At 34.3% G+C, this 13045-nt stretch overlaps 1 protein-coding gene and 1 non-coding gene across 2 annotated transcripts; both read right to left on the reverse strand.

Moving 5' to 3' along the window:
- Positions 1-790: 790 nt before the first annotated feature.
- On the reverse strand, positions 791-897 carry LOC145118299 (small nucleolar RNA R71). The gene has a single exon (XR_013713257.1). It is a non-coding gene; the product is annotated as a small nucleolar RNA R71 (small nucleolar RNA).
- A 6999-nt stretch (positions 898-7896) lies between these two features.
- LOC145112425 (uncharacterized) lies at positions 7897-8628 on the reverse strand. The gene has a single exon (XM_079048589.1). It carries the CDS (start codon positions 8626-8628, stop codon positions 7897-7899), a length of 732 nt encoding a protein of 243 aa, XP_078904715.1.
- Positions 8629-13045: the final 4417 nt, after the last annotated feature.

Consider the following 13045-nt stretch of genomic DNA (forward strand, 5'->3'; position numbering starts at 1 on the left):
GTGGGTAAAAACCACAAGAAGTTACTTTTCTGCAATTAGTTAATTTCGTTTTTCTTTCTGAGACGCAACCACGTCGTGGTTATCTTCACCACGTCGTAGTCTCGCTTTAGTTAATTTTTAGTTTATTGATTTTTATTTCTTTTACGTGTTTTTGTTTTATTTTTGTTTTGTTTCACTGATTTATGACACGAGGATCTAAAACTCCAATTGTTCCTCCACTAGAAGATCCGAAATCCGCTTTCCACAAGAAAGAAGAAAAGAAGGGCGAATCGACCAATACTTTAAAAGATGATAAATTTGATCGTTTTGAGAAGACTCCAAGTAAGAAGGAAGTAGGATACGAGCCAAAATCCTCTACTGAAGGAAGTTCAGACGATTCAGAGTTAAAAAATCGAAGAAACAGAGATGGCGGACATTACGAGAATGACGATGGGCGACTACAAGAAGAGGATATGTGAAGAACTTGGGCCAGGTCTAGTTCCACCCGAGATTCCAGCCGAGAGAAGCTTCGAGCTCAAGGGACACATTCTATCTATCCTCATGTACATACCTTTCGCTAGGAAAGAGTATGAAGATGCTTTTCAAGAACATGGATGAGGTCAAACACATTGCAAACTACTTCCATGTACCTAGCATGCCAAGAGAATCCGTTTTACTGAGGATGCTTCCAGTGACTTTTACCGGTGAAGCAAAAGTGTGGTTGAAGTCTCTTGCACCTGGATCCATCACTACATGTGCAACTCTTCGTGACGCTTTCATTGAGCAATTTAGTCCACCTTCGACGATTTCAAAGCTCAAAAAGAAGATTGCTAACTTTCAACAAGAGGTATGAGAGTCCCTATATAAAGCTTAGGAGAGATACAAGGGCTTGCTTAGAAATTACCCTCAACATGATTTGAATGTTCAATAAGAAGTTTCCATCTTCTATGATGGAGTCCATGTAACTACTAGACAACTTCTTGACTCACAAGGGCTAATGTCGAACAGGGAGCTGGCAACTATAAAAGAATTAATTGAAGAATTTCCAAAGCACTCACGTGAGTACCACAACCCTCAAGATGATGTTACTAGAAGAAAAGGAGATAGAGGGAAAGAGAACTTGGTTTCATTCATATCTAAATTAGATTATATGGATAGGAGAATGACAAAGTTAGGTCAATCCATTCATGCCCTTGGAGTTGGGTAATCGTAGTGGTCCACATTTGACCAAGGATTATGAGTTGGATGGAAATGGGAACAAGAAGGCACAAGTTTTCTACTCGAGTGGTGACAAGTATGATGGAGATTGGAGGAAGCCCAAGAAGGAGTGGTTTCCATATGAAGAATACAAGAAACAAAAGGATGAGAAGTATAGACAAACTGGTAGAGGTTTCTATCAAAAAGAGCAACCACCACCAGAAAAGAAGATGGATTTCGAGTCGGTACTTCATAGATTTGTCGAAGCATCTGACAAGAGGCATGATACTACTAATGCCAATATGAGAAATCACCAAGCTTCCATCAAAAATATAGAGACTCAACTTGGGCAATTGACTACACCTGTCAATGAAAGATTACCACCTAAAAATCAATACCCAAAGTCACAACCTCACGTCATGGCGATCTACACTGGAGAAGAGGTTCATTCTGATCCAATAATGACCCATGAAGTAGCTACAATACAACCCAAGTTGTGTTTGGAACAAGAGAAGCCCAAGGAAAAAAGAGCAAAAAGTGAAGTGTTCTCTGATGCTTCACCACGTCGTGGTCTCGAGCAAAACAAATTTTTTCTCTTCTTAATTCATTTCAGCCACCTTTTCCATTCCCATCTTGAGCCATCAAACATTCTCTGGAGCCCGAACTAAGGAAATTTATAGAACAAGTGCTCTCACTCTCGATTAACGCCCCATTCCTCAAATCAATGGTGAAACTTCCAAAATTTGCAAAGATGTGATGAGTAATAGAAAGGAGTTGGAAAAAGGCCTCGAAAATAGTTCTTAATGAGTTGTGTTCAGCCAAAATTATCAAGGGATTACCAATCAAGATGGGAGATCCAGACCAACTCTTATTGCCTTGTGAATTTGGAAATTCTACTTCCATTAATGCTTTAGCCGATTTGGGGGCATGCTATAACCTCATGCCATACTCTTTCTACCAAAATCTCGGATTACCAAAGCTCTAAGATACAAGGATGGCCATTCAAATGGTGGATCACTCGAACACATATCCTAGAGGAATCATTGAAGACTTACTAGTGAAAGTGGGGAAATTTGTTTTTCCGGTCGACTTTGTGGTTCACGACATGACAGAGGATGAAGAACTTCCAATTATTTTAGGAAGACCATTTTTGAGTACCGCAGGAACACTAGTTGACATCCACGACTCAAAGCTCACACTTTGTGTGGAAGATGATGCTATTACTTTCAAGATGAGTCCTAAGGTGAATCATGAAGAGCCAAGAGATGAAGTGTCAAAGGTGGATGTTATGGAAGAAGATTGTGATGAGCTAGTTGCAGTTAAGAAGATGATGGAAGAAGAGCTTAAGGTTTGGGAGGAGCTCGATGTTGAAAACGTGAAACGTTTGAAACCAAGAGCCTCGATTCCTATGAAATTTGAGGCGATTGCATTTACTACACCTAAGGTTTAAGTAGGGATGTCAACGGGACCAAACGGGAGCGGAAATAGCTGCCCCCGCCCCCGCTCCCAAAATCAGTTGTTTCCCCCGCCCCCGGTCCCGCCCCCGGATCCCCCTTTTACATAGCCCTCGGTCCCGCCCCCGGTAACCTCCATCACCCCCGGTCCCGCCCCCGTTCCCCCGATTTATAGGCTTAAAATTCGATTTTTTTTGCTAAAAAACTGCTTTGTTTTAGGCTAAAGAAAACTATTTTCAATAACTTTAAAAGCTTAAAACCTAATCTTTTAGAAACTAAAAAATTATGAATCCAACATTACAAAACGACAATTCCAACAATCTTACAAATATAAAATACGACAAATCCAACATTACGAATATAAAATACTTACATGTCCAAAAATATATGATCAATTCGCTACATCTTCAACATCCATTAATTGGAAACGGGAAAGTGAAACCTACACTAAACCTAAAATTAGACAATCTATTTTGTATATGTATTTTATATTAAATATATATTTTTTACATAAATGTACAACCGGGTCACCCGCGGGAGTACGGGACGGAAATACCGACTCCCGACCCCGGTCCCGAAAATAAACGGGGTTTAATTATGCCCCCCCGCCCCCGCTCCCGCTCCCGTTTTTTTTTTAAATTTAGTCCCGTACGGTATCGGGGTCCTGCGGGAGCAGGGTCCCACGGGGGTTTTTGACATCCCTACGTTTAAGAGGAAGAAGAGGTTGATGAAATAGATGAGGACTTGTATGAAGAAGTAGAAATAATTGATGAAGAGATGGGTGGAGAATTGAAGGAGCCCACTATGGTCAAGATGGAGGTAGATAAGGAAGATCCTAAGGAAGATGATAAGAAGGTGAATAAGGCAAAGAAGCAAGGAAAAAGGGTAAAGCGCAAATATGAAGACAACACCAATAAGAAGAAGAAGGATAATTCAGAGAAGGCTTACAAGAGAAGGGTTCAAGTTTATAAACGCAAATGGAAGGAGCAAAGGGAGATCTCACTCCTAACCGCAACAACGTAGAGTGGGAAGGAGTCCGGCTCACGACTCCTCAACAAAAGAAGCGTTTTTCGGGAGACAACCTGATTTTTAGAGTTTGCATTTTTTTTATTTCTTTTTCATTTTTAGTTTTTTTGGTTTTAGTTTTTAATTTTTAGTCTAACCAAATGATCAAGTGTTTCTCTAGTCTTCTGATTTTATTTTGTAGTTTTAGAATAGAGGTGAGTGAAACGGTGAGGAGCTTAATGGATAAAGAAGCCGTAAACTTTTTGAAGATATAATTGAAGACCATGTTCTTAGATAAGTGTGGGGTTCCCACATGCTGAGGGGAAAAAGCATTTTAAAGGATATGTTACTAAAAAAAATAAGATTGGGAATGGTCCTTAACACTACGAAGATTTGATGTATTACTTTTATTCTTAAAAGGCTTTCTGAGAAGTCACCATGACGTGGACATCATCAACACGTCGTGGCAAATTTTTATATCGTGACTGCATCTGACTACACCATGACATGACATCATTAGACCATGTCGTGGCGATCTTATTTTGCTCAACCATTCGACTTCCAGCTTTACACCATGTCATGGTGTTGCTTTCCCACGACGTGGCAGCGGTTCATCACTTTATTTGAAGATTGGTTCTTTGATTTATTTCGATCTGGTACATTTGCATTCACATGAGAAGTCCAAGCCTTACCACACAAATTTTAGAATTCGATATCGCCACTACTACCCAATGGGAGACTGTTCCAATTCTTCCTTTTTAATTTATATGTTCTTCTATTGTTTTAGTATGCAATGGGGACATTGCATCATTTAAGTGTGGGGTAGGGGGCTGAATCTAGGAAAACAAAAAATTCTGATTAAAATTGAAAAATGACTAGGATTTAAAAAAATTATTAAAAAGATTTGAAATAATAATCTAAAATTGAACCTAGTTAAAAAAAATTGTTATGTTGAGATCTAGGTTGCTAGTGTTGTGTGGGACGATCTGATGCGAGTTTCAATGTTTATTTGAGCCAATATATGTAATAGTGTTTTTGTGGCTTCCCTATCCTAGTGAAATCATGGAACAAAACCACGACATTGCTTAGTTTGAGGGCCGCAATATGCTTAGCATCATGTACTAGAAATGTATCTAGGAGAGCTTATGTAGTCATTGCACCTTAGACTAATACCTGTAACCAATAAGGGTTGGAGTTAAGTTCCCTTGCTTAAGCATATGTTTTTAGGATTTTTAGTTTTGAGTGAAAAAAGTGAGAAAAAAGAAAAAAAAAGTTGCAAAAGTTGAAGGAAAAAGAGTTCTACAAAGCTATGAAGATCAAGAAATATCATGAAGAAAAGCTTCAAATTATCAAAGACTCAAGAATAAGGCGGAAATTTGTCAAGTATTTATTATTGTAATCTTTTTATTTGTAGGTTATTTTTCCATATGTATACTTGGGGGCTTAACCAACAACACCTTGAGGTTAAGAAAGTTTTATGGGGATGGATTAGGAGGGATGCATAAAATGAGCGTTGTTCAAAAGAAGTAGGCAAGTGTTTATGAAGATTGTGAGTATTTAGGATTGGGGAGCTTGTTAGGAAAATATAGACACAAATACATGAATTGTAGCCTTGTAGTAATGGAGAGGCTCAAAATGGATTGTCTTGTGCGATGTTGGTAGCTAAAGTCTTGATATGATGATAATAAAATCAGTTTTGGTTGGGGGCAAGCAAAAGCCAAGTGTGGGGTATTTTGATGTGTGCATAATTAACTACATATTTAATGCATATTTCTAATACTTTTAGCTATAATTATACTTAATATGGAATGAAAGATATTTATTCGGCTTAAATTATGTTTTGTAGCAGCGAAGACTTGCTCGGGACAAAAAAGAAGCATACGAGGAGCTGGAAGTAGGAAACAGGAGTAAAAACAAAAGAAGAAGAAAAGTTTTCTGAAGACGACATCGTGGTGACATAACCACGATGTGGAAAATGGAAGAATCGCGATCCATATGCTGACTTGGCAGACATGGGAAGAACACGAGGACCATGTCGTGGTGGCGGTTAACCACGACGTGGTGGTCAAATTTCCATAAATATAAAATCTCGAACATTAGGTCGAACTCATAAGCATGCATTTGGTTTTCTGAGGTTAATTGTGATTAATAACCCTTAGAAACCCAGAAGAAAGTCGAAATTCAAGTGGCGCTCAAGGATTGAAGAAGATTTAGAAGATATTCATCATTTATCTAGTTGGTTTGCTTATTAAACTTATGTCAAGCATATTTTACTTAGATCTATTGTGTTTTTCTTCTATAATGAGAGGCTAAACACCTTTTACTTCTGTTTGGTGAAGATGAACTTGATACTTATGAGTTGATTTCAATTACTAGATAATTATATTTCGTTTTACTTGTGTTTGATATATATATATATATATATATATATATATATATATATATATATATATATATATATATATATATATATATATATATATATATATATATATAAACCCTAACATGTTTTAGTTCTAGTTTATATTGCTTATAAATCAGATTTTGTGTGTTAATTGATCATATTAATTGCATGAATATATCCTATAATTGTTTATGATCATTAGATAATTATAACTAGGAATAATCAAATCTTAGTTTAAGTAATTAAAGCTAGTAATTTTAATTGTGTTAGAGAGTATAAATAGTATTAATTTGTGTTTGGTTGCTTGAATTGATCATAGGAGAGTAACTCGTATCATTCATAGTCAACTTGTGCTATTATCAATTTGGTGTTCAACTTGTGCATGATCATTGCTTTGTCATTCATAAATTGGTAGGCCTAGATATTTGATCATAGTAGTTAGATAATTGGTAACCAATATAATCTATCCATAAGAAATCAACCATAGGAGAAAATGAAATCAGATCTAGGCAGAAGTATTCTTTTAATTCTTGAAGTTACTTTGTTTTCGTTGCTTGCTAGGTGATATTAAGTTGTTCTGATCTTTAAAAATCAGTTAAACCCCCCGAAATCATTGTTTGTTCATTAGTTTAATTAGAAGTAGTTAATCTAATTAATTGAATTTTGTTTCCTGTGATCGACATCGAGTTACCTGAGCTACACTATAATCTAACTAGATACACTGCCTATAGGTGCATAGTTACTAAAAGTTTGTTAGGTTATAAATTTAAAACTAATAGGTACTTTTGTGCATATCAGAACTCGATACTAAGATACTCTCCACCTATATCTGATCGGAGCATCTTTATCTTCCTGCCTAATTGATTCTCGACCTCGTGTTTAAACTCTTTGAACTTTTCACAGGTTTATGATTTATGTTTGATTAAGTTGATATATCCATATCTACTATATTAATCCGTAAACGTCACGTAGAATCGATTGGCATCTATTGTGGTAGATCTGAAGGGTCCACACACATTTGTGTGTATGAGATCCGACAATCCTTCACCTCTTTCACAAGACTCAGTGAGAGGTGATTTTGTCATCTTACCCAAAATACAAGACTCACAGTCATCATCTGACCTTAAGTCAAATGATTCCAACACTCCACCCTTTTGGAGTTGGGTGATGCGTTTCTTGTTAATGTGTTCAAGAATACACTGCTACAAGCATGCTTTGTCTACACCACTAGACGAATCAGTGTGAAATCCACTATTACCTAAGCTATCAACACAAATCATAGTTTCATACACATCATTACAAGGTAAAGCTTTAAACATAAAAAATACCATTTTTATAAACTAAAATCGAACCATTCACATCATCAAATGAATGCAGATAACCTTGTCTTTACAATGCATGAAAAGAAATAATGTTTCGTGTCATTTCTGACAAATAGCAACAATTAACCAAATCTAATCAAACATCACCACCGAGCACAAGACCATAAGTTCCAATCTTGGTAACAGGTGAAGATTTCCTATTACTCATGATCCGATTTCTTTTTCCACGCTCCACCTCCCGAATTTCTCTTAGCCCCAACAAATAAGAATAAATGTGAAAACCACATCCTGTATCAAGGACCCAAGTACGAGTAAGTTGTGAGTTATTGACTTGAATAGTGTATATACCTGCCGACGATGGCTTGGCCTTGCCATCCTTGATATCTTGCAAGTATTTAGGGAAACTTCTTTTCCAATGGCCCTTTTCTTTGCAATAGTAGTAAGTGGCTTCTTTGGGGTCACTAATAGCAGGAATATCCGAATTGGGCTTTCCCTTTGACCCACTGCTAGACGATCTAGCATGGGCCTTTCCCTTCTAGTTCGATTGAGGATTATCCTTCCTCTTATTTCCTATATTTTTCCCAATAGAAAGGATAGGAGCACTTGTCGCAGAAGGGGTCTGATTCTTCTTCATTCCCAACTCAATAGTTTGCAACAAGTTGTGGCGTTGGGTCAATGTGGTCTCTGTGTTGTTCAAATGATATGTTAGGATAAACTGATCATAACTGGGAGGCAAAAAGTTCAAGACCATGTTTATGGCCAAATCTTCGTCAAAAGACACATTGAGCTTTTCCAAAGGCTCCACATATCCCTGCATTCTCTGCACATGGGAGCACACAGAGTCTCCTTCCTTCAAATTGTATGTCATCAACGCTTTGAAAACCTCATACCTTTCTTGACATGATTTCTTGTGAAACTTTTCCGCAAGATCCAAGCACATCTCGTATGGCCAGTAGTCCTCGTAGGACTTTTGCAACTTAGGTACCATGGTTGCAACCATGATGCAAGCGACCTTCGTTGCGTCGTCAGAGTGTTTTATATAAGTGGAAAGCTCTTTAGGAGTAGCAGTTGAATCATTGATTTCAAGAAGAGGTTTTTCGAAGAAATATTCTTTGCCCTCATATCGAAGAGTCATTTTGAGATTTCGCATCCAGTCCATGTAGTTTGGACCAGCTAATTTCTCTTTGGATAGGTTTGATAGTAGAGTGAAGTTGTTATTGTTGGTTGAGGTTTGAGCAGCAAAAGCATCACCATTTGAGGTAGACATCTATATGAGAAGAAAAGTTTTAGTTAGTTGATATAAATTCCTTAATTTTAACCCATAATAAATATTCAAGGCTAGGATCCAATATAACAATTCACGACTAATAAGAGGGATGTCGTAATCTTAATGCGAATTTATGAAGGTGGGTAAAACAATTCACCAATTTCAATCTATGAAATTCCTAGATCTTTTGAGATTCATTGAATCTTATTAGTAACATGTTTAATGTCAGGTTATGCTCTTCTATTTTTGACTGGGATGCTGAGGATCACAAGCAAGATGTGAATAACCATGCAAACACGCTTGGCAACCTCGATGTCATTTATCATCTCCAATTAATGTCCTGATTAACCATATGCGCTCCATTAACAATGATAATTTTTGAGATGCCCATCATATCTCTTTAAAGTCCCTACTAGTGTGCCGGTTAACCACACACGCTCCACTAACGACATATTAAAGTATGATGTGCGTTTTCATGGATTAGCATACTTTTCACATTTTTCCTAAAATAACTAAAGTGAGATTCTTAAAGAATGTTCTAGTACTTTTATATCATTATACTTTTAATGAGATTATGTCCTATCAAACCCGTTCGGCTAACGACCCTCCACCACATAAGAGAATGGTGGGTGAGAGTGGACACCCATTCAACGACCATTTTATAGGCCGCTACCTTATACCCTCTTTATAGCATGGTTTCGTGAATGAGATCGACTAATGATTTGACTGACTTTTCTTATACATATAGTAATTAACTTTTAATAATAATATATATATATATATATATATATATATATATATATATATATATATATATATATATATATATATATATATATATAAGGTGTATTTTAAAATATTTCAAAATACAAGGTTTAAACTTTTAATTATCTGAATTAAAATTTTTAATTCAATTAAATTTAAACCAATTATGATTTAATCTTTATCTCCTGATTAACTATTAACTAAATTAATTTAAATCATTTATGGATTAAATAATTATTACTATTAAACAATTAATCAAATATTTCAAATTTGATCCTAATCCATAACCCCATCTAATTTCGAAAATTAGGGTATGGATTATCCAATTTTAATTATTAAAAATTTAAGGCTTTTAGAAACAATAATTAAGGAAACTAAACAAACCCTATCTTACCCTAGCAATTTTTGAAATTTTAAGGGGTAGAGGCTAGCGTTTCAAAACCCTAGCCATTTTTCGAAATTTCATCCCCTACGGTTTAATTTCTATAAACCCTAATTTTGATCTATTCAAAATTATGCAAGATTAATTGAAAATTTTGGTTCTGATACCGCTGATAGGTTTTATAGGTAATAAATAAAAACATGTGGCAAAAAAACTTAACCCATAAGTTCAAATGCAACCTATTTGGATCTAAGTTTTCTCTACCAAGAGAAATAAACAATTGAACATCAAGAAACCTAAGGAGGCCCCACTATAATCGAAATCACAAGGGATTTAGGGTTTACATACCTTTTGATTATTATAGCAAATAATCAAAGTAATTCCTTTCTTCTGATCTCTTGGAAAGCTATCACCATAAATCCAATGCCTCTATGGATTGTACCCAAACCCTAACAATAGAAGACTTGAGAGGAGAGAGAGGAGAGGGGATGAGATTTTCGGCTATCCTTCTAGGAATATGAGTGGCCGAAAATCATAGGCTAAGGGTCCTATTTATAGCTGATAGAAAAACCCTAGAACCCAAATTTGAAATAAAATAATATTATTTTAAATCATGAATTATCTAGTTTCCTAATTATCCATATTGATTATTCTAGAAACCCTAGATGACCAAGAAAAATTCGGCCAACCCTAGGAACATTCCAGAATCCTTCTCTTGTCAACTATTGAACAATTACAGCTTAGGTCATTGCCCTTTAATTAATCCAATTAATCCAATTAATCCCAAAATTAATTCCAATTAATTTCTAATTAATTAAATAATACTATTTCTAATTAATATATTAATCTCATAATATATTAATAAATTATTTATTGCTATTTATTAATCATATAATAAACCAATAAATCAACCTCTCTCTCCAAAAGTCATTATGTCAGTTACTAGTTTTGAGGGCAACCCAAAAACGACTTTGCTTTTAATTCAAGTATATATCAATTTAGTTATTGTCTTAGACACCTAATCCAAAAGTAACAAAGAAATGCTTGAAACCATGTTTGAAATATCATAGAAACATATGTGATCAAGCACACTAATAAAGTGATATAAAGAAAATTTTTGGATTTTTGACAACATTGCACAATCTTAATCAAGTGGTTGGATTGAAGGGAAAACATGGTCTGATTGAGTTGAAATTTTGCAGATGTCTTTCTAACTCATTGATGTTAAATCTAAAATATGGATATCGGTTCATACCATGTTTAGTGTAGATTTTGACATCGTGGACAGAAACAATATATTTGTCCATAATCAACAAAATCAACCCATACAACTGGTTTTAGAGGGTGAAATATGGTAGCCCGTGTTGGTTGTTTAAATCAGCCTAATAGCATGTCTTTTAGTATAGTATGGTATAATAAATTAGGATATTTTGATAGTCCACCATTGAATTAAAAAAAGTCCAAGTGACCATGAGGGGGAATAATGATTTGGAGAATAAAAGGACGAGTGGATCGATTATATTTTATCACATATTAGAGAAAGGATTCTTCTTACACAAGAAACAATAAAGAGAAATAAGGAGAACGAAAAATCGAAGGCTTTCTAGATTTTTTCACATCAAAACAATCTTTAATTTCCTGATTGTAAGTTTTAATTTGTAGTGAATTATTTTGTAGTTTCCAGTGGTTTAGACATCTTAAACAACTAAATCATTGGTGTTTACATTCAATTTATAATAATGTGAATCACTTTGGATTTGATATTGAAGTCTTTGATGATTGAATTTGCTATGTTGATTGTTTTGTTACGTAATCGACCATCTATTTGACTAAAGTAGGAAGTAATGCTATCCACTTTATAATATATCTTAATTGACATTATGAAATTAATTGGTAAAATTGTTAGTTTTTCAAGAAAATGACTTGTGGTTGATATATTTATTTGAATATTAATGCAATTCTAACATGATTATTGAGAGCAGTAACTATGTAGTGAATTAGTTCCGATTAAAGAACTTGTTTTATTTGATAATTTTGTAATTTGTGAAAAACCTTGAAATCAAGTGCTAGATGAATATGATTTATTATTCGATAAGTTCTTTAATGAGTTAGATCAACCTAAAAACATTTAAGAAACTATTGTACAATCACAAATTATGATCATGATTTTTCAACAATTGAATTATTATAATACGAGTTTGGGTTATATTATTTCTAGTTTATTATTTTGTAAGTTGAATTAACACGTCCAATTTTGTAGTTTGAACTCCATTTTTATGTAGTTAATCATATGATTTGACGTTGGATTCGTGTTTTAATCTAGCAATATCTAATTTTGTTTTAACTAAACCTTTGAATTTTAATTTGGTTCATGTTAGCTGCTTTAATTTATGTTAGTTCTTTCAAGTTATTTAATGTATGGAATCCGTAATTATTTTGTTAATTAAAAATCACTAACAAACATCGAAATTGTTTTACAAAAGGATTTAATGTCAGTGTAAACTAGTAAGTATATGATTTTAAACTCTAAAGCTTGTGATGAGAAATGAACATTATTAAAAACACTTGCACGAAACTTAATTGTAACATTCTCAAAACGTGCCTATAAGTTTTTACCATTTTAGTGATTTTTTTTGGAAATGAAATAAAATAAATATAAATAAATAATACAATTTCTAAAAAGTAAAAGACATATTAATTTATGAATATAAGTCATGACTTTGATGATTAATCAACTTATGAAAATCTTCTTGGGTAAGGAAGAGAATATATTGTATTGTATACGATTCTTTTTTATAACTTTTTGTATTCAACTTGTTAGCATAAATATACACTGAGTTAATTTATAAATTAAAATTAAGGTGTACTTTATTTTAAAATTTTGGGTGTTACATGAAGGCCAACATAATTTTATGATTTTTTTTAGTTTTAAATAGACTTTGATAACATTGTCGGGGAGTGATGTACAAATACATACATAAAAGTACAAACAAAAGTTAACAAACTAAAAATATTCCACTTAATCTTAAAGTCATGGATCCATTTATAACAATAGAAATAAACAATTAATCAACCCTTACGATGTTTAGAATTGTAACTTAGATTAGCGATAAATTATCAAGATGAATGCTCTCTAATGGTTGATCCACATGGAGCAGGAACATCTCCTTGACTACCAAATGAACACCACCTCCTTCCTTCCCTTTTCCAACTAGAGTTTGCTAAAAAAAGAATCGGTATGGTTTTGACAGTTTATTGTCTCATACTCAG

Source organism: Lactuca virosa, chromosome 5 (assembly GCF_052849685.1).
Source record: "Lactuca virosa cultivar CGN04683 chromosome 5, Lactuca_virosa_CGN04683_v6, whole genome shotgun sequence".
Lineage (NCBI taxonomy): Eukaryota > Viridiplantae > Streptophyta > Magnoliopsida > Asterales > Asteraceae > Lactuca > Lactuca virosa.

Bases quoted from the DNA above. Each gene is read 5' to 3' on its own strand.
- LOC145112425 (XM_079048589.1), bottom strand. From the start codon at position 8,628: ATGTCTACCTCAAATGGTGATGCTTTTGCTGCTCAAACCTCAACCAAC.